This window comes from Nyctibius grandis, chromosome 7 (assembly GCF_013368605.1).
Source record: "Nyctibius grandis isolate bNycGra1 chromosome 7, bNycGra1.pri, whole genome shotgun sequence".
Classification (NCBI taxonomy): Eukaryota; Metazoa; Chordata; class Aves; order Nyctibiiformes; family Nyctibiidae; genus Nyctibius; species Nyctibius grandis.
Genome location: NC_090664.1, coordinates 15,362,780 through 15,389,766, shown reverse-complemented (window position 1 = coordinate 15,389,766; position 26,987 = coordinate 15,362,780). Strand labels below are relative to the sequence as shown.

At 44.5% G+C, this 26,987-nt stretch overlaps 1 protein-coding gene across 3 annotated transcripts in view; it reads right to left on the bottom strand.

The window, feature by feature from the left end:
• Positions 1-10,283: 10,283 nt before the first annotated feature.
• Positions 10,284-26,987, bottom strand: part of THRB (thyroid hormone receptor beta) — a 172,541-nt gene continuing 155,837 nt past the window's right edge. For all 3 annotated transcript variants that reach the window (XM_068404990.1, XM_068404989.1, XM_068404988.1), the window contains 4 exons: positions 26,645-26,850; positions 23,294-23,440; positions 17,354-17,612; positions 10,284-15,864 (listed from right to left, as the gene is read on the bottom strand). In XM_068404990.1, the coding sequence (XP_068261091.1) occupies positions 15,623-15,864; positions 17,354-17,612; positions 23,294-23,440; positions 26,645-26,850 (854 nt within the window). In that variant the 3' untranslated portion in view covers positions 10,284-15,622. The remainder of the gene's footprint in view (positions 15,865-17,353; positions 17,613-23,293; positions 23,441-26,644; positions 26,851-26,987) is intronic.

Below are 26,987 nucleotides of genomic sequence, written 5' to 3'. Positions count from 1 at the left end.
TGATGCCAGCATTGTACTACTGTTCTTCCCTGCTAGCACTTTAGAAACCCATTTTGTAGGTGCAAATAACCACCTCAGCCAGGCCAAGATGTATCTGTCTCCGGTCCTTAGGCTTTTATTGGTTTCATTCAGTCAGCACAGCCAAGCAGAGGTGACCAGGGAAAAGACATGCTGTTGTTTTAATGTAGCTTAAACTGGTACCTAGTTCAAGAGTGTAAACTGCCTCAAACCATAGGCAGAGTCTCCATGCAGCTGATTGTGCCTGTTCAATGAAGTCTAACCCATACACAAAATTCAACAGGCTCAACTTTGCCAAAGGCAAGTTCTTGCTGTCATGGGTAAGCCCAGCTCCAGGGGTAAAGGCTTAGCCAAACTGGGCCTTTAAACCCTTCCCTGTATTTGCTGCTCTTCATAAAGCTGGCAAAAAAGACCAAAGTTCTCTCATTGATATAACTTCTCAATGCTGTTAAGCCCACTCTGGGAAAAAAAAGAGAGGTTTCACTCAGATCTCCACTGAAATAAATTATGGGGATGGCTGACTCTTATATGCAAGTAAGATATTTTTCTACAGCCACCTGATTTCTGAATAGGTTTTAGGCCTGAAACCCAAACCCATCATCATCAGTTAGGTTAGCTCTAACTAGACAAACTAGACAACCTTAAGCTATCACTTATCTCTCTGTTTACTTGCTGCAGGTTGTAGTTTTCATTTGTTAGTTACCATATTTGCACTTAAAAATCATTAAAATACTGATGCTCCAATGCAGAAGCAGAAGGATACATTTCTGTATTGGATAAAGCATTTTATGCGCAGATATACACAGAGGAGGAAAATGAAGATTTTTTTTTTTTCAACTTCTTTCAAGAAGAGGAATTATAAAAATAGTTTCAAGTCTTGGATCTTAGTAATCAGTTACTCTGCATTATACAAAAATTATTCCTGCCACCCTACATCTAGTGGGCCTGAAGTGACAGAGGAAATAAATGGGAAAATTCAGTATAAATCACTCAGTACCCATTTCAGGCACATGATGGATGCTCAGAGGGAAGGCAACAAGCAGATTTCTTAATACAATAATATTACATCAACCTCAAAAATTAGGGCCAAGCAAATTAAAGCTCAGAATATGCTCTTAGGTTCAGTGCTAGACTGCTTCAAATCTGGTCCAAGAATATCAGTCCTGAGCTATCCCACAGCTTGCAACAGCAGAGAAGAGTGAGGGTTTCATAACCGATCCTTAACTCATCCAATAGGAAAAATCTGCTCCCTCTCACAAAGAATGTAAGTTTTTGCAGCACTTTTAGAGTGACAGCAGTTTTCATTCTATGGAGAGCACTGGCATCCACCCAGAACAGCCCCCCTTCTTACAAGACCTTGGCACCTGACCTCCGATCCAAGGGCAGGAGCTACTACCACGTACTGAAAAAGAAAATGCCCAGGAGTCAGCGTGTGCATATGTATGACATGTAGGACTGAAAGCCAAATGGTCAGTGCAGACACTGGTTCCCTCTTACTGATCAACCTCTCTGCTTAAAATATACATCGGGCAGGAAGAGAGTTTCATCTGCAGCAGACACAAAACGTCAACAGCTGAGAGGGGCTCACCTGACTTTGCAGAAATCAAACATCTTGACTTGCTCAAAATCAAACATCTTCTAAGGCTCTTCTGAAGCCCAGAAAAAGGAAAAAAAAATCTTATTATTTCCTTGGTGAAAATGAAAATATTACTGGAATTGACCTCCTGCAGCTGTGGAGGGGTAGAAGGGCAGCATCGCAGCTCATGAAAGTGATTCTGAAACCTGGCTTATTGGCCCAGACTCTTGTCCTGCCCTAGGCAACTATCTTGTCTTCACATCTCCTGGTTAAAACCTTTATGAGCACCTTCTTTTCTACCATAAAAAATAAATGGAGATTGTGAGCTTTGTTTTGAAGCTGAAACACTGTCTTCATCCCTGAAACACTTCAGGAGAAAATACGTGTGGGAAAAATAGTGTGTAGGTGCGTTCAACTGTCTGAAGCCAAGACTAGAGGCAAATCAGATCAGCATGGCTAGAAATGTGACAAGGCATAATTAACATTGGATGATTACTTAATTTCATTTTTTAAACTTTAAATAAAAATGAAATTAAGAAGGATCCTATGCCTTGTGCCCCAAGTGCTCTCTGTGCACCCTTTCCACTCTGAGCTCAGATCAGCAGCCAAGCCTCGGTGCCAGTTCTGGAGTGCACCTTGAAGGGCTCCAGGCTCACCAGGCTGCATGCCTACGGGCTGCTCAAGGCACGTGGTGATTTCACCATGGATATTCCCAGCCCGGCGTGTTCCCTTGCCCTCAGTGCAGGGCAGCCCGGGACTTGAAGTTGTTCTTGGCTCCCAAAATGAACCATCAGCCCCAAAAGGTCTTTGATACAAAAGGCAAACACCAGCTATTTTTCAGTGAGGGTTTTGGGGATATCAACTGGAAATGGATCGGCCCAGTTTGGGTTTTTATCCCTGTGCTGAGTGCAAAGCTGTGCAAACACACAGTCTGCAGGGAGCTCAAACCTCTCCTCCCGGACAGGACAGCTTCTACCGCAGACTCTCATTTCTCCCTTGAGTCTCGGCAACAATATTCACAACTTGCAGACTCTGGTGACAGGGTACTTCTGTGGAGCACAGACAAGTGAATACAGGGGTTTTATAACAACCAGATGACCATTTTAATACTACAGAATCCTGACAAAGAATACTTTGCTCCTGAGCTTTGCACACAGGCTTCAGAGGCAGCAGATCTGTTTCTTGTCACCACCCAAGGCAGACCTTTGTGATCATCTCTCCAGCTCTGTAACTCTTGGTCTGGTGAGTAGAAGCCTGTTCTGGTTCCCCTCATCCCATCTCTGGTGTCAGCAAGACTTCCAGGGAAGGGTCATGCCTCTGGGGTACATTTCTTCTGCATATGTGCTGCATTGAAGTGTATGACTGATGTTGAGACCTGCCTTCACAGGACATTTATGGGAGCTGAGAGCCTGTTTGTCCTGCCACGCCGCAAAGGCTGGGGTACAGGAAAGGGGTAGGATGTACCAGGGAGAGAAAAGAATTCCCTCTAGGAGGTGCAGGCTGCCATGTCTCCTGCAAAGCATCAGATGGAGCCTGGCGTTGTCACACACATCAGCTTGTGGGCTCTCCAGGACTACCTGGTAGATGGTCTACCTGGGCCTCTCTCACCATGCTGCAGGACATGTAGTGACCTGGCAGTGGCAGAGAAACCCTCCCCTCCTGACATGATTTACCTCTGGAAGAGAACAGTCTTTAGGACTGAGATGATCTGCACACGATAGATAAAGCAGCTGCTGACTGAATGGAAAAGCACCTTGTTCACTGTCCAGGGACTCACAACAATGGGCTTCCCCTCTGAGGCACCTTGCTGTGCCAGAGCAGAGCCTGCTCAGCCACTCAGTCCCACGGGGGAGCCTCAGGGCTAGACACAGGAGTGTGGACACAGAGAGCAAAGAGCTCACTGGGAAGAAGGAGAGGCCAGCAGCTTTGGTGTGTGCTCTGGGACTCAGGAGACCAAGCTATCCTCCTTGCCCCACCACTTTTTTCTGGTACTAAGACCTAAGTCAGATGCCTGAGAACAGCCTGAAGTGCTTAACCATGAGCTGTAGCTCTCAGCACCCTGGCAAAGCCCATTGCTCATCTCCTTGTGCTTGGTCTCTTCTGAAACGTTTGGGGCATTGGCTACTTCTCTGCCTCAGATATATAGTGAGAGGGTGTCTATAAATTTTATTTGTCATCCTTAGACACTCACTTGGAGCTGGTGGCCCATTCCCTCCTCCTGCTTCTCCAGCAACAGCAGCTTGGACACCTCTGTTCAGCCCCTCCTTCTGCAGCTTGGGATCTCAGCCTTCATGCCTGGCTGGGAATAAGTCAGACGGCCTCTGTCAGCTACCGCTGGCCAAACCGTCGACGGGCACAGCTACTTGGCAAGGCACTGCACAGCAACCATTAGCTGCCCACTGTGTCCCTCTGCTCTCTGTTTCGTCAAGCAGCTTGACCAAGGCATTTCCTTCCCAAGGGAGGGCATGCCCTGGCTATTTTTGGACCTACAGCACAGCCGGGCCCTCGGTTAGCATGAATCAGCACTGCACTGCAGAGATCTGGGCTGTATTAGTTCACAGCAACACTGAATCTGCCAGGAGAAGGTTAAAGCTTCTGGGTGCTGTGGCAGGTTCACTGGCATACCTCTCAGAGAGGTTCATCATCTATTACTTGCCCCAAATCTCCAGCTCCTCAAGGCACACGCACAGAAAATGGCCCAATTCTTATCCATTGGCACAGTACAGCCAAATGCAGGTCATGTCCTGCTCTCTGGGGTCATGCTGGTGTACCTCAGGCTACATCTGTATGGACAAGAGCAAAAGAGCAAAGGTATGTTTGGTGCCTCAGGGAGCTCGGCAATGCATTTGCCCTGTACAGCCTCATGGCCAAAGCATGTTTGGTGAGGGAGACTTGAGACACAGAGATGAAATGCTCAGACTCAGGGAAAAAAAACACAACCAGGCTTCAGCTGGGACTACCAGAGTCATCCAGAGTGCAGGAAGGACTTCACTCTTTGACTGAAGTGATGGCATCAGCCCCCCGTGCCTCTGGATCTGACCATGGAGAGATGGCTCACAGAGCAGCTGGTGGCTGGGGAACATGGGTCACTTCCCACTTGCCTCAAGTGCCACCACAGACCAGTGACTTGCACTTCCAGCACCAATTTTTCCATTTGAAGGAAAACTTGGGCATCATGGAGACAAGAAAATAACACTTGAAGTTGTAGCAGGAGCCTCCAGCACACCATCAGCCACTGCTTTGCCTGAAAGCAGGCTCCTGCAGCTCAGCCAGAGCAGCTCTTGCCCTCGTGGTTAGCAGATGATGGGCTGGGACAGGACTGTTTAACTCTGCTTTTCAAACCTGATACGTACAACTCAAGTGCCAGCTATAGTCCTTTCACCACACTTGTTGCCATCCATCTCAAGTGCCTTCTCGCTTCACACCAGTCTCGCAGCCCTGCTCTGACACCTCGTGGGAGTCCCTGCAAATGTCCCCACTGCTGTTACAGACAGCAGGCAGGCAAAGCTGCCCCACTTGTTTCTTAGGCAGGAGGAGCACAGCAGTGAAAGGGTGAGGCAGACACGAGCTACAGGACATCCAAGCCATTCAACCTGGCCATGAAGGGTTAACACCTGTTGCTCCTTCCTGCAGCACACTTTGTCTCCCTGCAGCCCACAGGAATTTACCAGCTGGCTGAAGGACTGCTCCTGCCATGGGGAGATCTGCAGAAGAGATTTAGTTCGGGCTGCCCCAGTTGTCCTGATGAGCAAGCTGGAGGAAGGCTGCCAAGGCAGCACAGAGGCACGAGCCATGCCAGGAGGAAGACAGCAGGTCCCTCCTGCCCAGACATGCACTCAGTGTAACAGCAACTCAGCTGAACTCTCCCTTGGGAGTGACGGGTGAGACCGTTCCCTGTCTGCTCTGCATACTGGCTTGTCAGCACCGTCCTTCCTGTGGGGAGAGTGTGTTGGGGTGGAGAGATGCAGGATCAGGCCCTGCACAGCCCCACATACCTCAAGGTTTGCATCCAGCTCTAAGGTCCAAGTCCCGTTCTCTCCATCTGGAGACGCAGTCGTCTCAGAGCAAGGCGTCATGCCTGCCCAGGGAGCAGGGGCTCACTGTGGGAGAGGGCAGCCAGACTGGCCACCCAGTGGGGCCAGCACAGGCCTCTGGCCCAGTCAGGCTCTCCAGCCTGAAGCAATCTCTCCAGCAAATGGGTCTGAAAAGGAGAGTGTACAGAAGGGACCAAAGAGGCTAGCAGAAGGTTGTAGCTTCTGGTCTGCAGACATTAGTGGTCAGAGCATGCGAGAGCTCCACTGAGAGATGAGGAGAAGTGGCAAACACTGCTGTGTTAGAGGCTGCCCTGATAAGCGCTATGTGCTCAGCCTGAGGGAACCCAAAGGACGCAGGAGGGGAGCTCCAAGGAAAAACCTTCACCTGCTGGTGGCAGAAGGCAAGGAAGGAAGGGGGAGGCACTGGCGGCTGATGCCAGTCAGACTCTGCTGAGACTTTGAAGAGGACAGTTATTCCTGTCCAGAGGAAGGAACTCCTGGCAACACAAGTGTATCGAGACAGACATTGCCAGCCCCTCTCTGACCGAGTCCTTTGGGATGTCCATGGTTGTGCAAGTTGAACATGAGCGAACAGTGTGCCCTGGCAGCCAAGAGGGCCAACTGTGTCCTGGGGTGCATCAAGCATAGTATCACTAGCTGGTCGAGGGAGGTGATTGTCCCGCTCTACTCTGCACTGGTGTGGCCTCACCTTGAGTACTGTGTGCAGTTTTGGGTGCCACAGTATAAAAAGGATATGAAGATACTAGAGTGTCCAGAAGAGAGCCACAAAGATGGTGAAGGGTTTAGAGGGGAAGCCATATGAGGAGCTGCTGAAGTCACTAGGTCTGTTCAGCCTGGAGAAGACTGAGGAGAGACCTCATTGCGGTCTACAACTTCCTCACAAGGGGAAGTGGAGGAGTAGGCGTTGACCTCTTCACCCTGGCAACCAGTGACAGAACTCGAGGGAATGGTAAGAAGATATGCCAGGGGACGTTTAGGTTGGATATTAGGAAAAGATTCTTCACCCAGAGGGTGGTGGAGCACTGGAACAGGCTCCCCAGGGAAGCAGTCATGGCAGCATTCAAGAAGCATTTGGACAATGCCCTCAGACACATGGTGTGAATTCTGGGGCTGTCCTGCGCTGGGACAGGAGTTGGACTCGATGATCCTTGTGGGTCCCTTCCAACTCAGGACATTCTATGATTCTATGATCCTGCAGGCTCTCTGCTGCTCACATCCACTGACTGTGACCAGCTTTGCCAAGATGTGCTGTTTTCAAATCATGGATTACATTTTAGTGTCATAGTTGCCTAACATATTCTTGTGCCTTTCGTGAAAGTAACTGACAGTACCTGTGATCTCTTCTGCACTTCACAGGAGCAAGGAACAACTTCACCGAGACCACAGCCTGGCTCTCACTTTTTGCCATTACCTATAGCTCTGACTTCAGGGGGCACAAGATTTGGTCTCTCAGACCCATTAATTATTTCCAGCTTTGTTTTTTAAATTTGACTGCCCAGGAACACAATATACTTCACTGTTCGTCAGGTCAAGTAAGGGTCCCAGCTTGATGGATGCTAGCCTGTAATTTAGTAGCGTGAGAGCAGGAGACGATATTTGACTCTTCAGCCTTTCTCCTTACCTTCCTTACAGTTTTGACACCACCAGTCATCAGAGCACACTGGCTAAGCAGGTCCTGGTGCAACACGTGGCCAGAGCCACGCTCTGACAAAGCTGCTTATGCTGCCTTTTCCCAAGGCGGCTAATTCTGGACAGAGAGAATAATAATCTAAACCTGCATGTTTTCATCATGAGCAAACAGATCTAGGATTGTCTGGACCACGTGAAGTCCCTGTGCACATTGAATTGCTCACCCCTGGGCATGCATTTTGTTCTGATCTTTCTGTTCCTCTAACAGTGCTGTTTCCTCTTTCTTTCTTTCTTTCATCAGTCTCCACTTTTTTTAGTGCTTTATACACTTGCCAGGAATTGTCTAATCCTCAGATATTGCTGTATTTGTGTTCTTTTCAGGTCTTCAACTCCTTTTTAACTTTTTATTTTCCTGGGCTCCTGCTGCCTAGAGTGGAGAGTATGTCTCTCAGATTTCACTTGGGACGTGTTTTCAGCTAGCCAACCCCTACTGCAACTTTATATATACACTAAGGTACGCCCAAGCTTTCATTTCCATTTTTAAACATTACATCAGGCAGTGAAGCTTTCTGCCTCTATAGTTTTTCTAGCAAAGACAACTTCTTCCCTTTGTTGTTCCTACCTCTGAGAAGGGAGATTCCAAAGACCTTGCAGCTACATGTAACACATACTTTTTCCCCTTTAAATACCGCTTGTGTTTGGATTTTGCAAAACCGCTTTTATTTCTTGCAACTAGAGCATTTCTGTTCAGCAGGACACTGCTGAATGCTACCTCCATACCCACTCAGCCATCCTCTTGCAAATTCAAATTCCACTGGCATTTGGGAAATGACTTGTTTGTGGTTCTGCTTTTGATTTGCTGATGTCCTTTTCTATTTTTTACACTGTGTTTTCCAAACACAATCCACTACAGATTGCCATGTTTTCCCTCTAGAAGGCCACCCTGGTTCTGCCCAGCAGGATACTGAACTTGTATCGCTTTTCCGAGTTTGTGATTTTTCCAAGGCACCACAAGGTCAGGATTACCTACGAGCCTTTTTTTTTCCCTTTGGGACCTCTGACTCAGGGATCCCACAAGTCTTTCAGTATTCCTTGACCTCAGAAGTCTCAAAGCTCTCATAAATGATTCAAAGGCACTCCGTCATTTTTTTTAATTCTTCTTGAAATCTGCTTCTTGACCCTGGCAAATGGTGATCTGTTCTCTGGTGCATCTTTCTTCATGCCTTCCAAGGCCGCTTGACTCAGTACCTGCAGGGTCAGTGCTCCCCGCCAGACATGGGCATGAGAGAGAAGGAGAGAAAGACGCTCTATGATCCAATCTGGAAAGGAGTCTTCCCTACCTGGTAAACTGTAAATGAGTAGTGCAATATGATAAATAGAGCGGAGGGACTTTTGTACTTATTCTTTACTTGTTTCAAAGGTGGTGCATCTGCAGTCACTCTTGATATGAACATGCTTCATTTTGAAACCATTGATGCTATTGGGAATACCACATAGCACACATGACCGTAAGACACACAGCTGTTTAACATTAGACTCCTAAATTCACACTGAAAAAATGCTTCAGACATGGCTCGGTTTTCAAGGGAAGAAAACTCTCACCCAATGTCACTAAGAGGAAGGACAAACTGACAGCTACACATTCAACAACAGGCTCAGGATGCATGAGGCAGCTCACAACAGACGGAGAACACACTCCTGCCAGCAGTGCCAGCGCTCAGGGCAGGGGGTTGGGGCAAGAACTGACCATCTTTTATGTCCTGCTCTGCAATGATATACACTGAAGCAAACAAGTGGTTGCCACAATACTGCTCCTCTCCACAGACCTCATGCTGCTTTTTGAAAAACACAGACTTCACCACTACAAACAAAACCTGAAAACATCACAACCAATGCACTGGGGTCTGTGGGAACAGAATAGTTTCTTCACATTGAGTAAACAAGTTGTTTCACAACAGATCGATTCACTCCAGAACTGGCCCTGAAGGGCCTGAGCAGCCCACGTCACTGCCAGTTCAGAGGAACCCCACCAGAGGCTTTGGCAAGACTTCCTCACTCAGGTGCCTGAACTGTAAGTGCTTGAAGGGATCTCATTTAAGGCACAGCATGGATTTCATGCTTTCCCTCAGGCTCCCCAGATGGAGCTTCTGCCGTTGAAGGCAGGCAACAGTGGGAACAAACCCTCCAGCTGCTGGCACAGCGCTCCCCAGGGACACCAAGCCTGGCGAGGGGAAGGCGCTCCCACCGATGCTGGGCAGGGAGAGGTCAGGGAGATCAGCATCCACCTGAAGGCTCCCAGCACCTCATGTGGAAGGGAACCAGGACCAGGAGCTGGCAGTCAGCCAGTAAATGCCTGTGGAAACCACCATGAAGCAACAGCCTTAAATAGGTTTCCCATTTGGGACAGACCAAGAAGCAATTTTGGATCCAGACTCTAGGTCTTGCTTTTCTTCCTGAGGGGAATGAAAGAATTGGAGGAGAAATCAAAACTGCAAAGGAATATGAGACTAGAGAGAATATCTGAATGAGAAGACCTTCTCCAACAGGTAGGAGACTGAGGTGTGGAAAGTGTGAAGAGATGGGAAGCCTATTGCTTGTGTCACACCACCCCGTCTAGACTGGAAACGGAGAAGGAAAGAAAAGGCGTTCCCTTAAAAAATGTAATTGAGTGAGACATAAAACAAGAGTCAGTTCACCGAAGTGAATTAAGTTTGGCTGATGTAACAGTGGGGGAGTGAAAACCTTTGGCTGGGTGCCCGAGGGAGGGGAGGAGATAAGATATGAGGTAGGTGATGAAAGGGATGCAGAAGGATAGAAATGTGAACAGGTTCAAGTCGATACAACATTGTGCTCTGGGTCCTACTTTTCCCTCTCCAGCAGCTTGGAAGTGTGTGACAGCTGATGAAACAGCCTGCAACAAAGAGACAGAGACACCAGGACCACTTTTCAGTTATAAGCTTTTTCTTTTTAGAATTCAAGCTTACACAGTTATCTATGCCCACTATATTCATAATTACATTTTAATATCTGCATACAAAAGCTATGTAAAAATTATTTTCTTCCCCCAAATATACAAATTTTCTCTTTAGATAGTTTAAAACATTTGTGATCACATATTTTTTTTAATATATTTTAGGCTGAAAAAATATTACCAATCTAGCATAACTCTTAACACTGTTTGCAAAAAAATACATCATCCAAGGTACTTTGTTTTTTACCGTATGCTGTAATGTTTGCCTTACCCTCAGGGCACAAAACTGATATAAAAAAAAAAACAAACAAAAAAGCAAAACCCACAAACCTCACAGACAAAGTAAGAAGTCCTCCCAACTAACTTCAAAAAAACAAATAAACAACCCAAACCACCCTCTTAAAAAAAATTGTGAATGACTGATTCGATGTATTTATGAGCAAACTAAAACTGAAGAGTGCTTAGGAAGTAGGAAAAGAGAAAAAGAAATTGCAGTATGTCAGCTACTTCATGCCCTGATACTATCTTTACCAACATTAACTGTGTAATTAAATAAAGTGTCTTTTAATGTTTTACATTGTGCTCAGTAATTTACATAAATTTAATCTACACCCGGGTGCTGATGTAGATTTACATTTGATTGTCTTGTGCATAAACAAGGTTAGCTTTTAAAGAAGGTAAACTGTGCAATGGACAGTCACAAACAACTTATTACCTGCACAATATTGCTTTTTGAAGGCGACATCAGTCAATGTGGATACACACAAATAATGCATACTCTTTGCATTTGCTAACATCTATACGACACACTAAAACTTTGTGATAAGGCCAAACCTTTTTTTTTTGTTTTTAATTTTAAAGCAAAAATATACAATAGTAAAAAAATGTACTCACACCGTTTTGAGTCTTTAAGTGGAAAATAAATCTCTATCACACTAGAATAAAACTCTCTCTATAAAATTTAAATATGGATCACTTCATTGCTATATCAAAAGGAAAAGTCTGGCAATCATTTCCAGATGATCACAATAACAAGACACATTAAGAGGTCCTGTCGCCTCTTCCTTTGTGAAAAGATAAATGTTGAACACTTTCAATTGCTCTCACAGCGAGAGGAATACGTTCCTTGGTTGTGGATTTTGATTCTGTCAGTGAAAAAGGTTTAGCCTTAGGAATGCTGGCTACATCTCAAAACCATGAGACTGATTTTTATAATTTATGATTCATGCAGCAAAAAGTCAATATGACACATACAGGTTAGAGTTCCATAGCATAAAAATACATCACTAGCAATGACATGCTCTGCTTGTGATCAACAGCCCTGTCTTGGCAGATTTCTGATATAAATGGTCTCTCTGGACAGTTCTTTCCTCTTTCTGATGCCTGCCTCTGAAGAAGCAAGCAGTCTGCTCAAGGATGATTTTGGACCTTGGAGGTCTAACTCTAACGTCTACATTTTGGCAGAATGTAAACAAAAATCATTATCACGCACTATATACGTCATTATAAATATCATACCTTAACTGAGATTACACATGAAATGAATATCTAAATGCACGTGTGACTCAGGGCAAAACCATGAACGGTGACAATCAGGTTTGACAGGAAGAATCTTCTGTCTAAGACCCGCATGTAGGCCACAAAGCAAACATAAGAGTTACATGGCACCATCAGAAACGAGACTCTGGACTGCACTGGGAAGTGCACGTTTGTTATTTCACTCAAAAGGCCAGTTGCTACAAAGGGTGCTGACTGCAGTACTGATGTCTGCCACTCAGATGGTCAGTCCAGTGGTTCAGTCCCACAATGGCTTGAGACCACTGATATTTAAAAGCAAGTACGTCTTTGCAGGACTAAGGTCAGTGTCCACCGGTAAGAGTCTGCAAGAGCATCTTCATGTGTTCTATTTTTGCTCTCATGATCATATAAATCAGGAGTCATACTGAGGGAGTCAATGAAGTCACACAAAGTAAGACTGGTCGGAGATCAGAGGCCATTAGATGTCAGTACGTCAAATCTGTCAAACTAAGAGCTTGGTCTTAGTTTTCAGTTGAGGAATACTACTAATCCCCCTCTAAATCAGTGCCAGATTCCAACTTATCTAAAAAGCTAGAAAAGTACGCTGACATATGTCCTTTCTGCTTAAAGCACTGCCGAACCTGTCAAAGTTGGTTGCCCGATTTTAGGCGCTTCAGTTTCTCTGCAGTGACCTAAGGAAGGAGGCCCGATTTTTCTGAACCCTAATTAACCACAACTCCAAACTGCATCAGCATCTTGGGAAGTCAGGCCACTAGTTTGGACGCCTCAATGCAGCTTACGTGCCTGAATTCAGACACCCATTTATGCAGGCAGTGTTTGAAAACTTTGTAACTTGCCATGGTAGACCTCAGGGGACAAGTTCCTGTATGACCAATGATTTTTACAGTAGCCAGTATGCAAAGTGTTAGTTCTCAGCACTGTCTCAAACTGCAGTTTTGTCCAGGGCATTTCAAGTTCTTTCATCTCTTGCTGATTCCCCAATTCAATCCAGTAATTCTCACATTTTTTTCTAACCTCTTATCTTTATTTATTTTCTGATTAATGCAGTCCTGACAATGACAAGTGTTCAAAAGCCAGTTACAGGGGGCCCCAGCAGTTATGAGCAAAGTCACTGTTGGGTAGTGACTTCCCACCTAAATAATTAACATTTAGGCTACTGATTCTCTTTATAGCCCAAAGGATAAGAATTGTTGACCTTAATGACAGACTGAACCTCTGAAGCAGCAGCACAACTCCAGGAACTGAAGCTTTGAAAAACACATGAAGCATCATGGACCTTGTAATGAGATCATTGTGAATACTACTAGGAGAAACAGGATGTTTTTTCCCCTGGGTCTCATCCTCAGCACAGTCAAAAGCTTGTGTGCTAACACTTAGCAACCAGGTGAGATACTTGGGAGCGACTTCAGAAGGAACTCCACGCTCAGATCCGTAGCAGAACAGAACGGCAAAAGACATGTACATTTCTTTTGTCTTTAAAAGCCACTGTGGGTATAGATGCAAGTAATGGATTAGCTGGTTTTTGTTCTCCCCATATGCTATCAGTTCCCTATCAAGCCACCGCCGAATCAGGCATCTAGCACTCTTTACTATGGATGCTGCTCATCTGAGATTCTGCACGAGTACATTCATCACATTGTTTGGCCTCTTGTTCCAAAAAGCTAGCAAGTTTCTAACTCCTTGTCCCCAAGACATAGTGCTCTACAAAGAATTTGGATAGAGACTGATGTTGTCAACACATATGCTTTGAGATGGAGCAAACACAGCCCACAACAGAGGTTCTTTAACTTCAGCAAACACTTAAGAACAAATTTCCAATGGTCTGTCTTCCTTGCTATCTGCAAAAAGACCTCTAAACATCCCATTGTATTTTATATTCTCATAAAATTATGGGTACAAACCTCTAAGTGATAACATCAGTGCTCACAACTCATCACAGGTGCATCAAAGAACAGGGAGAACAAGATTCCACATCCCTGAAAACACAGCCAATAGCACTCTAAATGTTATATCGATGATGTAGGGAAAGAGGGGTGGAAAGAACTTAACCCCTGATGTAAGCGTACTGTGTTCCACCTACAAGATAAGTTTTCCCGAGTATCATGTTTTCGTGAGGGGATAAACACATAACATATGGGTTTAGATATGGGCCATGAGCTTTGAAAGTCAACACATCCACTCCAACAATGCCCACTGACTTGCCAGGCAAATATATCAATAAATAGCAGAGAAAGAAACTGGTACAAATGAATGCACAACACGAAAGAACGTGGGGTATGAGGAAGTGTGAAACACGTGAGCTGATTCTCCGGTTCCCAGGAAGAACAGAAAGATGCTTTTGATGTATCATACAAATTCAGAGAATGGTTTAATATCAAGTTTACAAAACCCAGGGACAACACCCCTGAATGGAGATGGATGACAGAGAGGAACCTCTACCTATAATGCCCTAATGACCGGCCTCCAAACATTCCAGGACTGTGAGTACTGGCTTGCAGATTTCGGCAGCAGGACATCCTGTCATTGCTCAGTTCGGTTCCTGCTAGTGCAGTTAGTGGAAATAAATTAAAGGAATCAAGAGAGAACCTAGCCAAACGAAACACATACAGACACCAAGGAGGGAGAACCTAGCTGATCAACACACATAAACACACACACGCACAGGAGAGGGTGAGAGAAGGAGAGAGAGAGAGAGAAGATAAAAATATGGAAATAAGTTTAAGACATCTGCTGAAGATTTGTAATTATATATATATAAAATTATATATATATATGTGCATATAAACTTTATATATATATATATATAAACCAGAAGATTACTGCCAAGCAACACTATTTGTACTACTGGGATAACGCTGTACAGTCTTGAGTGTCGTTAATAACACAGTTGGTTTCTGTCCCATCTGAAGGTCACCCCTTATGTTTCCTTCTCCTTGTCTTCACTCTGTAAGCATTCAGATCTCTGAATAACTCTGAGGAAAGCCTGCTAGCCTGACAGAGAGCCTTCTCCTTCAGAGTGCTGAATTTTCCTCAGAAAAAACAGACCTCTCCACTCTCAGGAGAAGAACCTCAAAGGATCAAGTTCCCCTCCTTACTCCAACAGACCTTCCAGTGAAGTTACCTGGAGTTCAAATGTAGTACAAGCCGAAGGATCTTACTGTCTTATACACATGGAAAAAAATGAGCCAGTCCCTTCTAACACTCTGCATTATTTTAAGTACTTGATTTATGGGGCACAGTTATACTGTATCTGCTGGAACAATCCTCAGATGATGATGAGATCGTGATGATGATGAAGATCCTAGATTATAACGGTGATTGTTATAATAGAAACAACCATGAAGACTAGAAATTTAATCTCATGAGATGGTCACTTATGCCCTGTAAAATGAGGTAATACCAGACAGAATTGCCAGGGTCAAATTAACAATAGCTGTTTTAACTTGGAGGACAATTTATTTTCTGCCACTTCAATTTTTCTCCCATATTTTCCAAGCAATGATGTGTGTGAGCTGGTGACCACGCAAGTGCTGGTGAATGAGACTGGTCTGTTTGTATTTTCACTGTTAAGCTGTCAAAGCATTCACATCAAAGGACTGAAGAACAAATTGCAATAGTCACATGTACCCGCAATTAAAGGGATGTTTTCATCCATGTGTATACAACTGCTCCCCAGCAACCCCAAACGAAAACCCAAACAAAAACCCAACCCCGCCTCAAGAAACAGAAGAGAACAAAAGAAGAAGAACAACAAACAGAGGTGAGAAGAGTCGGGATGAAATGACAGCCAGTAGTGCGACGGGGGTGGGGGGGTAGAGAACCGCTCCAGTCTCTTTAATCCTCAAACACTTCAAGGAACAACGGAGGGAAGAGTTCTGTGGGGCACTCCACCTTCATGTGCAGGAAGCGGCTGGCATGGCAGGCTCCGATCATTCGCAGGTCTGTCACTTTCATCAGCAGTTTTGGCCAAAAGTGTGCAACATGGTGTTTTCTGTAATTAATGTAGTGTTCGAATGCCAGGAGGAAACCCTCTTGACACTTTTCTATCCTCTCAACACAAACAAGGCCTGGGCGATCTGCAGATATAAAGAAGCAGAAATATCATTATTACTTATTTACCTTAACAAATTCCTCATCATAAATCAGGAAAAATAGGACAATTCTGTTGTTAGGAAAGAAAGAAGGGAGACCAAGGACATCTGGCTCTGCCACAACCAACTTCATTGACCCTGGGCACCTGACTTATCAGTACTATCCCTGCTAAAACAAGGAGATAATCCTTTTCTTCATCCTTTGCCTGCTTTGCCCATTTAGAGTATAGCTGTTTGGGATGTGTTTCCTTACAGTGACTAGAGCAACAGAAACTTGATCTCAGCTAAGGCTTCTATCTACATCTTACTGTAAAACACTGAATAAAGAACAAAAAAAAATTCCTTGTCAGATATCTAAATTACAGTTCTTTCCCATCTGTTTCTCTATGGTCTGACCAATGTTTTGATCAAGATTTGATCCACAAGTGAGCTTCAAAGGAAACTGTTATGGAGCACCAAGGAACAACAAAGGCCAAAAGTTTGGCCGATTCTCTCAACCAGCACCTAGATGGGCACGGGAAAATCTCCCTTCAAAAGTCACTGTTCAGGAGACACTTCTGGGAAAGCAGGTCCTCTGCACTGCCTTCTGAAACCCCTACTCATGTATCACCCTGTAGGGAACTAAAAAGAAATCAAAATGTTTTGATTGGGAAGGTCAAGTGCTGTGTTGTGATTAATGTGGAAACCTTTCTGTCTCAGACACAGTTAATGCTTGTAAATCACTGCCGGTGTATTGTTATTTAGTGCCCAGTCTTCAAAGTGGTCTTAAAGCAAGACCTTGCCAAATCTGCCACTGCTTCAGAATGGAATCTCCTTCTTGGGCTGGCACAGTCAGCAGAAGCATATTTGAAAACATACTCGATCTGAGAAGGGAAGAAACTCTTTGGAAATCATATGAAATGGTCTGTGTTGCTTCTGTATCATGCCACCAAGAGACTAGATGCAAATGGTCCCAGTGTGGGGAAACCGTACAGCTCCCAAATGCCCATTAGCAAGCGGTGGTGCTGTTAAGTAGGAAAACAAGAAAGCAGGTCAAACTAAGCATATGAGACTGATGGAAATGTGTTTGAACTGTACTTCCTGCCCAGCGCATGACAGTACCTAGGGGAAGAGGGAACTTGCTGTAAGGACAACTGTTGCTAAATCATCAGTTTTTCATTCAAGGCAAATTGGCTCAGAACCAGATTTGATTTCTTTCTGATGCTCATTCCTGCCTCCTCCCTAAGTACTGAACTGAGCAAGGTGTGTTATCAAAGCCACTTTCATGCCCATCTCTCTGAATACCCTGAATTTTTTCCCTAGTGCTCACCAAACTAGTCCCAAGCTGCACTGGAATTTTGAGAGAGAATTTATCCCACATTACTCTAATAAGCACTACAAGATCTAACATACCCTATTTCTTCTAAAGAGAGGCTTGTGACAAAGACTAAAGAGTTTCAAAATGGTTGGAGTCCCAATATATTTCTGTTCTCACCTGATGACATGAGCAGAACAGCCTGAAGAAGGGCAACCTCGGTGTCATCCAGGTTAAATGAAGAAAGAGACATGCCCAGGTCAAAAATGGCATCAGACACTACGCCAAGACCCCCATTTTTCAGCTGGCCCCTTGTCACCGCCATCTCCCCATTTAGTGTTAAAGTCTCACTCTCAGGGTCATAGCGAACTGCTGCTCGGAGGGACATTATCTCCATACAGCAGCCTTTCAGAAGGATGATCTGGTCTTCACATGGCAGCTGCAGAAATTATAAACGGTAAAGAAGAAGATGTGTTTTTCAAACTGAGTTGGTTTTACAACTACAATAAATCCATGAGCATGAAGTTGCTGTTCGCACCCCAGTACACTACCTTGCAGAGCGCAGCTACCCTCCAAACACGCTGCTGAGTGACTAGTTCCAGTGCACCGCAGAAACCTCCAAGACTCACATTCCTGCTTTCAGAAACTGCTGGCAGGTTAACATCCCCACGCACCCTTAGGAAATCTAGTGATGACACAGCTGTAGGCAAGTGGTCCTGGGCAAGATACTCAAAGCAAACCAAGCTGGTTCAGATGTTGAGGTGAGTGACCCAACTTGCAGAAGCGCTGCTCTCCATGGGACCACTCAGTTTGTGGGAGCATTATAAAATTAAGTCCAATAAACCTTAAGAACGCTTAATAGCTTTCTATTTTGCAGAACATTTCACGAAGTGTGAAGGGTGAAGCAGACCTGACAGGTGCCAGGTTGGTGGTAACATATACTGTTGGTTTTGTATCACATCAGGGGCAGATCTAACTGAGATGGCTGAAGTGGCCACTGTTCTCAGCTGTTTACCCTTCTCTCTTCTACTCCTGAGCTCCCTCAGCTTACAACTTAGCGTAACAGAATAAGATATAATTGGGGCTGCTACAGACCTCAGCCATCCCAGTTAAACTCACTGTCAGCCATGCTTATTTCTTACCTGACCAGAGGAAAAGAAATACATTTGGGAGGGTCCGTAAGCATGGACTGCTTTTTAAATGAAAGGAATGAAATAAATTTTTCTGTCTAGAAGAGATACCTCAGTCAAGGGGCACTCTTAATTCTCACTGCCCATTTAAACAACAGAGAACTTATTAAGCTATATTTAGCCTAGTAAGGCTGATCTCCCTAGACTCCCTATATTATCGCTGTACAGACAGAAAATCTATGGTATAGCTCCAGCTTTTACTCTGGGCATAAGCTGTGATCTTCAGGGTACGTGGCTAGACTTGTCTCTTCCGCAACATTACAAAAAGGTAAGCTGTCCGAATTCATGGAGGCAGGTTCTGTATTTATGAAGTGTCACCAGGATGCTGACACATTAGGAGAATGTGTGCTATAAATCATGTCTTTATGTTTTCATAGATAATTCAGTGATAGCAAAACCACCAAGACTATTTCAAGACTGTCACTAAACGAACTGTAAAGGGTCACGTATATGAAAAAGCAACTCATTTCTACCTGGACTGAAAGGAGGCAAAATCCATCAATTTCTGAGTCATATGAAGTTATTATATTTACCTGATTTGCAATTCAAAATGAAAAAAAACCCCACCAACTATAGGGTTATGCGGCAACTGTCTACTTGCAAAGCAAATACATTGATTTGGTGTAAAATGATGTAGAGTGGATGCCAGACAGTCACCTAACGCAAGTAGAAAGCAGCCGCCTGTTAGAGAAGTTTTAAGCACAAAGCTGGCCCCAGTCAGAAAAAGGAGTTGAATCATGCAGCTATTTTTCCAGCATCGCCAACTTCAGGTGTAAAGTGTTTGATACACAAGAAAAATGACTCATCCTGTTCAGGGCAAATCACTTTCTCTGCGGGTCACGCTCAGCTCAGCAGCAGCGTGAGGAAGGCTGCACAGGCACAGTGGCACTCTCGCTACCCAGCAACAACGCCATCGTTTGGCTGCTGAGACTGAAGTAGGGAAAGAAACAGAGTAAGAAATAAAAAGATATTTTTTTTTTAAAAAAAAAGGTACATGACAGCAACCATGAAGAGATATCGGAATAGGCAACTGCAGAGAAGAAAGGGACATGAAAGAAAGGAAGGAGAAGGGAGAAGAAAAGAGAAATGAAGGAAAAAAAAAAGGTCTCCCACAGCATCCTCGCAGCTAAACTGAGGAAGTGTGGTCTGGATGATCGGGTAGTGAGGTGGATTGTGAACTGGCTGAAGGAAAGAAGCCAGAGAGTGGTGGTCAATCGGACAGAGTCCAGTTGGAGGCCTGTGTCTAGCGGAGTCCCTCAAGGGTCGGTACTGGGACCAGTACTATTCAATATATTCATTAATGACTTGGATGAGGGAATAGAGTGCACTGTCAGCAAGTTCGCTGACGACACCAAACTGGGAGAAATGGCTGACACACCGGAAGGCTGCGCAGCCATTCAGAGGGACCTGGACAGGCTGGAGAGTTGGGCAGGGAGAAATTTAATGAAATATAACAAGGGCAAGTGTAGAGTCCTGCATCTGGGCAAGAACAACCCCATGTACCAGTACAAGTTGGGGACAGACCTGTTGGAGACCAGTGTAGGGGAAAGGGACCTGGGGGTCCTAGTGGACAGCAGGATGACCATGAGCCAGCAGTGTGCCCTTGTGGCCAAGAAGGCCAATGGCATCCTGGGCTGTATTAGAAGGGGTGTGGTTAGCAGGTCAAGAGAGGTTCTCCTCCCCCTCTACTCTGCCCTGGTGAGGCCGCATCTGGAATATTGGGTCCAGTTCTGGGCCCCTCAGTTCAAGAAGGACAGGGAACTGCTAGAGAGAGTCCAGCGCAGAGCTACGAAGGTGATTAAGGGAGTGGAACATCTCCCTTATGAGGAGAGGCTGAGGGAGCTGGGTCTCTTTAGCTTAGAGAAGAGGAGACTGAGGGGTGACCTCATTAATGTTTATAAATATGTAAAGGGCAAGTGTCATGAGGATGGAGCCAGGCTCTTCTCAGTGACATCCCTTGACAGGACAAGGGGCAATGGGTGGGGTGCAAGCTGGAACACAGGAGGTTCCACATAAATATGAGAAAAAACTTCTTTACGGTGAGGGTAACCGAACACTGGAACAGGCTGCCCAGAGAGGTTGTGGAGTCTCCTTCTCTGGAGACATTCAAAACCCGCCTGGACGCATTCCTGTGTGATATGATCTAGGTAATCCTGCTCCGACAGGGGGATTGGACTAGATGATCTTTCGAGGTCCCTTCCAATCCCTAACATTCTGTGATTCTGTTGTTCTGTGATTCTGAAAAGACTAAGGAGAAAGAAGAATGGTGGAAAAGAAACAGATAACACTAGGGAAGATATTTCATGATGCTCCAGCTGTTTTATTAGTGAGCCATTAAACCAATGAGAATTTCCATTCCTACTTGAACCTTCTTAAAACTTCTTTATGATAGTGGTGATCTGACTATGCCCATCCTTCACCTGCTTTCCTAATTCTGAAGGACACATGGGACACCTGTTTCATGGATGCCAAACCTCAAGTCATATCTGCCAGTAGCAGCAGTTACCAAAGACAGGGGACTTGAACGTCAGTTCTGCTCCCAACTACACAGGTTGCAATGCTACCTATGCTCATCACTGGAGCGCTGCTACCAGAGCACCTTCCAAGAGTGGGGTCAACAAACGTGACTGATTATCTGCCACATGTTGTCCTTTCCTTCTCTCTCTGCAGGGCGAAAAAGCAAAAGGCAGGAACCTGAGGTGCTCACCTCTGCAGGACATACTGGCAGCCAGCACACATGTAATGCAACACCACCTAGAAGGGCATTTACACAGCTTCACCCAACGTGGAACCACTGATGCCTGTAACACTTAAACTCACATCAAAGTGATTAAATGCTCCTCAATCTTCACCTTCTAAGCCGAAGGAAATGCAAAAAGGAAACAACAGCAGAAATGCTGAGAAGTAAATGAAGTTTTCCTTATACTTCAACTACTCTGGGATTAGATTCTTGCTTTGAGGCATGGGCCAATGGATACACACAAACTAAGGTGGGCACTCACAGTGCTTTGCTGGCTTGCACATGTGTTCAAAGAAGAGACAAAGAAGGAAAAGTAGCCGTGAATATATAAGTGGCCATGGATGTTCCCTGCCATGCCCCTCCTTCACAGAGATTTACTACACACTCAGCCTGAGCCTCTGTGGAAATTAAGAACTGAGATAATGTTTGAATGCTCTGCAGGTCCTATGGGAGAAAGGAGGGCTTTTTCTCATAAACAAATCCACAGGCCCAACAGTGTTTCTTTTAAGAAAAAGATATGGATTTAAAACCGTAACTGAAAAAAGGAGCAAACATTTGTCATTTTCTTCATGCTACAGCAGGAGCTATGTGACAACCTGGAGGACAGCTGTTCTGTTCCTTTGTGTTCACGAGGAGCTGTTCCTCACTCTGCCATCAGACCTTGCTGTATACGGATGTCAGGTTTACACAGTGGCTCAGCTGTAAGCAAAGGCTGTCCTAGCTGAGCTGCATAACATACAGAGGTCATGCCCAATGACGTCTTGACTTCATCCATGCTTCCTGCGTGGCTCTGACACAAGTGGGCCCACAGTAGCCAGGAGGGGTAGGAGATGTCAGATGGGCACTGCAGTCTGTGTGTGACGGGCAAAGCTTTCTAAATTAAAAAGATTACCTTGGTATGTCACTGCAACTTCCCACCAACAAACTCCAGATCAGAGGAGACAGATTCCCTCAAACACTGAATGCTGCAGGGGCCTCTTGATCCACGGACACATTCCTTGTATTTTAAAATCTTCATGCTTGGCCACTGTTTCATGTCTTCTTGGCTGACAGAGCCAATGCTGAGGGTAGCCAGGGAGAGCTATTTGCACTATGCCGACTATTGATTTTTACCTCTTCTGGTTCTGTAGGTGCCAGAGGACATAAATAGCTCTCCTTGATTGACCTTAAAGAAAATCTGCCAGCCACAGAAGAGTAAAATGCTATGGCTGCCTTAAACTTCCTTCCTGACTGATGCTTAGTTATTAGGAGGTAACACTGTTCCCGAGTTAGGGAGTCTGATGGTCACTCCCATTTTGAATGTCATTCACTTGGCATTTCACCAGCAGAGTCAAGTGTTGCTCTGCAGTGTGGACAAGCAGGCAGGCATCCTTCCATGGCTGGACTGGGGGTATTTCCATGTTAAAACTCCCATGGTTGTGGATCCTAAGGGACTCACAAGACTTAAAATTATTAAGATTATGAAGACTGAAATATTATTTCAGGGTGCAGTTCTGATAACATTTTTTAAGTTAGGAAAAAAAATATCATCAGCCATTGCATCTGGTCCTTCAATAAAAATGATACCTCAGTGTAAATGAGATCAGCCTAGGGCCTCTGTATTCCTAATGTGCAACCAAGTCTATTTGAGTCTATTTACTGAATATTTTACATGTGAGTATCTACTTGGAATCACAAGCCATTACTTTTACAGACTCTTTTATGCACAACCTCCCCATTCAGGAAAAGCATGCCTAGGGTATACAACGAGGCAAGTGCCATTCCTGGATAGGGATGTTTTCCTGAATTTGAAGAATTTGTTACTGTGTAGACCCAACTCCACAATACTGCACCTGCCAAGGAGCCAGAAAGCACAGAGGGAACTGTGTGTTGGAGGAGCTGATTAAACATAGCAAAGATGCTTCTAGACAGGCTATTTTTGCTCATTTGCTTTGTTCAAGGCCATCTCTAAAGACACATTCAAGACCCTAATGAACCACGATGACTTCTAGATGAACAAAATCAGGATTTCAGTAATCACAGGAAAAAGAAAACTCATAAAAATCCTAATGAATCTAGTCCCAACTGTTTTGAGTTTCTTTAATTTTTCTGACTTTAAACATAGTGGATTATTTAGTTCCATGCCAGCAGTATTTTGAATAGTTTTTAAGAACAGGCATATAAACGAGGAGTGCAAGGAAGTTTTCTTACCTCACAAAACATAGGCAACTTTTTGGCAAAATCCACCACTCTTGTAATCGCTGGTGTGATAATTTTTGTAAACTGGCTGAAGGCTTCTAAATCCACTTTCCCACCTTCTGGGGCATTAACTATTGGTGCCTGCCCAATATCTTCTGGCTAAGGACATAAACAAAGATATTTAAAGGAACAATCTATCTTAGAGCAAGTATTTTATACTCTAAGAAGTCCTGCTTGGTGACAGAAGATATGATAAAATAAAAAATAACACTATTCACTTTATAAGTAATGCCCGTTATGCCACAAAATGAATTTGTTTGTAAGGCATTTGTGAAAGAGGTGCCTGCACCGAGAAATGGGTGACTGGCATGCCACTACCCATCCTGTGTGGGCAGCTGCATTTTTGTGCACATGCAGTTTCTTCCTTGTGCCTGTATCTGAATATTTTGTGGGTGTAGCTTATGCATTTTCTGCTTAAAAATACAGGCATGGTCTTGTTCCTTACAGATGCGGAGAACTCCCAAGTTTCTCTAAAAGTGAAGGGAACTGAGGTTTCTGGTTGCCCCTGAGAAGATGCTCAGAGCTTTGCAGAATCAGGTGCTTTCACCTACTCGAAGTTCTGAAATCCTCCCCAGAACAGATTGCCTGGCATCACAGAGCTCCAGGCAACGGCCAAGGCGTATTCCCAAAACTAGGCTAAAACAACTGATGACTAAGAATGGGCTAATGCAAAGCTAGTCTGGATAAACTCACTAGAATTTGACCTCGCCTGGGTAAAATTTTGGTTGAAAATCACCTTCTGCATGATTTCAGCCCAAGGCTTCTCCAAAAGAGAAAAAAAAATCATATTTTGAGGATTTCAATAGGGATATACAATGAAATAGATTCAAGCAGAATCTGCGATGAGTGTTTTTTTATTCCAACTGCACTTCAACTTGTTCACCTGAATTTATCGCAGCTCATCAATGTTACCGTGTATTTTAAAAACAGGCATATCAGAGCTGTTGTGTTCACTAGGTGTGGCTTTGCGGTTGTAAGAGACCTGTCAACCACCATGCAGAGGTTCCATCTTGTTCACATTAGAGAGTCAAAAACTGGATAAGAACCAGAGAAAAAGGCCTTTAAGGCAGATGGACTTAATGACAATTATATAAGGGCACTTAAACAGGGGAGGTGCTGAAAGTTCTGCTCCGCAGTTTTTTAAAGCAACACATCATAAAAGATCCTTCCACAGCTCTGTCACCAATCTGAATCCAAATCTAACTTCTTTCAAGAAAAAACTCAGCAATGCGTTTAGAAAGCAAGCACCAATTGTAAAGGAACAATGAAGAGGACTGGGCTCAATTATCTGACAGTTCCTACTAAAAAACTCAAATAATCCCAGTTCTAGGCTCGCTCCCTCCCTGAATCTTGGGAAACAAAACCACATTGTCTGTGTGCTCATGATAAACAACCTTCATCACTTCCAAGCAAGACCAAATGCTTAACACCATGCATAACATTGTTAGGGAGAAAGAGAGAACACAGTATATTCTTGGGAAAGCCAAAAGAAGTCAGGATCGCTAGCTAAAGCTAACACACTCCAGAAGAACATGCAACTGGAAAGCCCTTGCCACCTAACTCACCTCAATAGAAAAAGAGGTCCAGACCTCAAAGGAGCTCCTGCTGTTGAAGAACCAGCCTCAGCTGCCTAAGGACCAACCCACCGCTCCTGAGAGGTACTGTCAGCTCCTCTTGCTCTTTAACAGCTTGTGGCAGGGGCTTTCAAAGCCCTCCACCTGGGGCTGGCAGGCCATCCTGGACTTTCCCTTCTGTGCTCACCTTAAGGTGTCAGTGAGCTCCCCAAGCTTGCCTTGAAACCACTGGGCTTCACCATGTGAGCACTGCAAAGAACCAGGAGGCCCTGTAGCAAGGGCTGCACTGAGAGCAGTTTGGTCTGGCCTAGGAACTGTGACTTCCACTGCTGGTTTCTGAACCGTCCATGACAGCTGCCACCCTTGCCTCTGCCCCATCTGTCCCCTCTCCCAATAGCCCTGTTGTTACACCATCTCATGCCCTGCCTCTGGGCACCCTTTGCTGGAGTGTGCACCCTCCATTGTGACTGTCTCCAGAGCCTGGAGTCCCTCCAGAGTCCCTCAAAACCCACATTTTACGTGGTCCAGTCCCTACCAGCTTTCAGCCCGTGCCCTCATTTCCAGCCCAAACCTCAAGCTCCCCATGCTTTATCCCAAACCAGGCGATACCCAAAGAACAGCACTCCTGTCTAAGCCACCAAACGCACTACTGCAGCTGCTTCTTGGTCTGCTAACACCAGCGCCGCAAAGCTTGCTGTGCAGCACCACTGGAAAGTGCTGCTTCTTGCCAGCCATCACTGGCTGTGGTTTCCCGACTGCATGCTACTATGAATATGCAGCCATTCATACAGAAATTCAGACAGTGCTATTGGAATTAACAAAACATTATAAAAGGGATCAGCTGGTTTGAATATATAACTTCGCTTAGCAATTTAACAGTGGGTTGAGATTCCCATGGTGAATTAGGCAGCAGGAGCCCAGGCTTGCAAAAAAAATGAATATTCTCTATCTGATTTGGTACCCACAGACTGTTAAAGACCCCTGTGTATTCCTGACATGCAGTCTATAATCCCTCTTTTGTGCTGTATAAGCACTTTGTATTCTGTACTTATTTCCTTTAAAAATCGATTTAGAAAAATCAAATAAATCCTTTTCTAAGGCTGAGCATCACAAATCATTATTTACTTTCTGATCCTGGGTTATAGGCTGAAAACTTAAGTCATCTTGTAGTCTGCAATCCCAATGCTATAGTGTATCATCCTGCTTTCATTGAAATTATTTTTTCTTTGCCAAATTTATTTTAATTAATGTGTTCACTTTGGAACAAGGAAGCAAAAAACATAAGTTATTAATAAAAAATAACAGCTTTCACCTAAAACTTTACATTGTTTTAACAGTTACAATATGTTGTATGCTAGTCCCTAATAAAGACAATTATCCTTAGATATAATATATAGAAAAAGATATGGTATGCATTATAGACGGCTACTGCTGTTAACGAGGAGGGAAATAATTTTTCTACTTTTTCTGATCATAGCACATTAAAAGTACTCAGCTGGGTAAGCCTTAAGTCAGCGACAAGCTGTTTATCATTTGAAATACATGGTCTGATCAAATGCTGAACTTCAGGCGAGAATAAGCAAGTAGTAATTATAAAAATCATCCATTTTCCACATATGTCAATACACTGGCAGATAGACTGTCTTTGGGATTGTAATGTCGGGAAGGGACTTCAGAAGAATGGAAGGAATCTGGCTCCAAGAGCAGTGTAAAAGTCTATAGTCTTTACCAGAAACTTCCTTTTCTGCTTCCAGTGGCTTCCTTGTGCATTGGTGGCCACATGTGCTTCAGTAACAATTTTGATGAGCTCCCATTCCTCATCCGTTGGCTCTGGTTTGTGCCCAATGGTTTTCTGCAGCTCTTCCCGACGTCTCTTCTCTCTATTTTCTTCTATCAGCTTCCTCTTTGCCAACCGCTTGCTGTCATCCAACACCACTAGCAGGGGAAGAAGTATACAAAAATGGCAGGAAGTTCTTTAAGGTTGACTAAACTTTAGTATTTTCTATGCCTGAGGTACTAATTGATTACAAACACCTTAACTGATCATTAAAGAAGTACTTTGGTAAGACCCA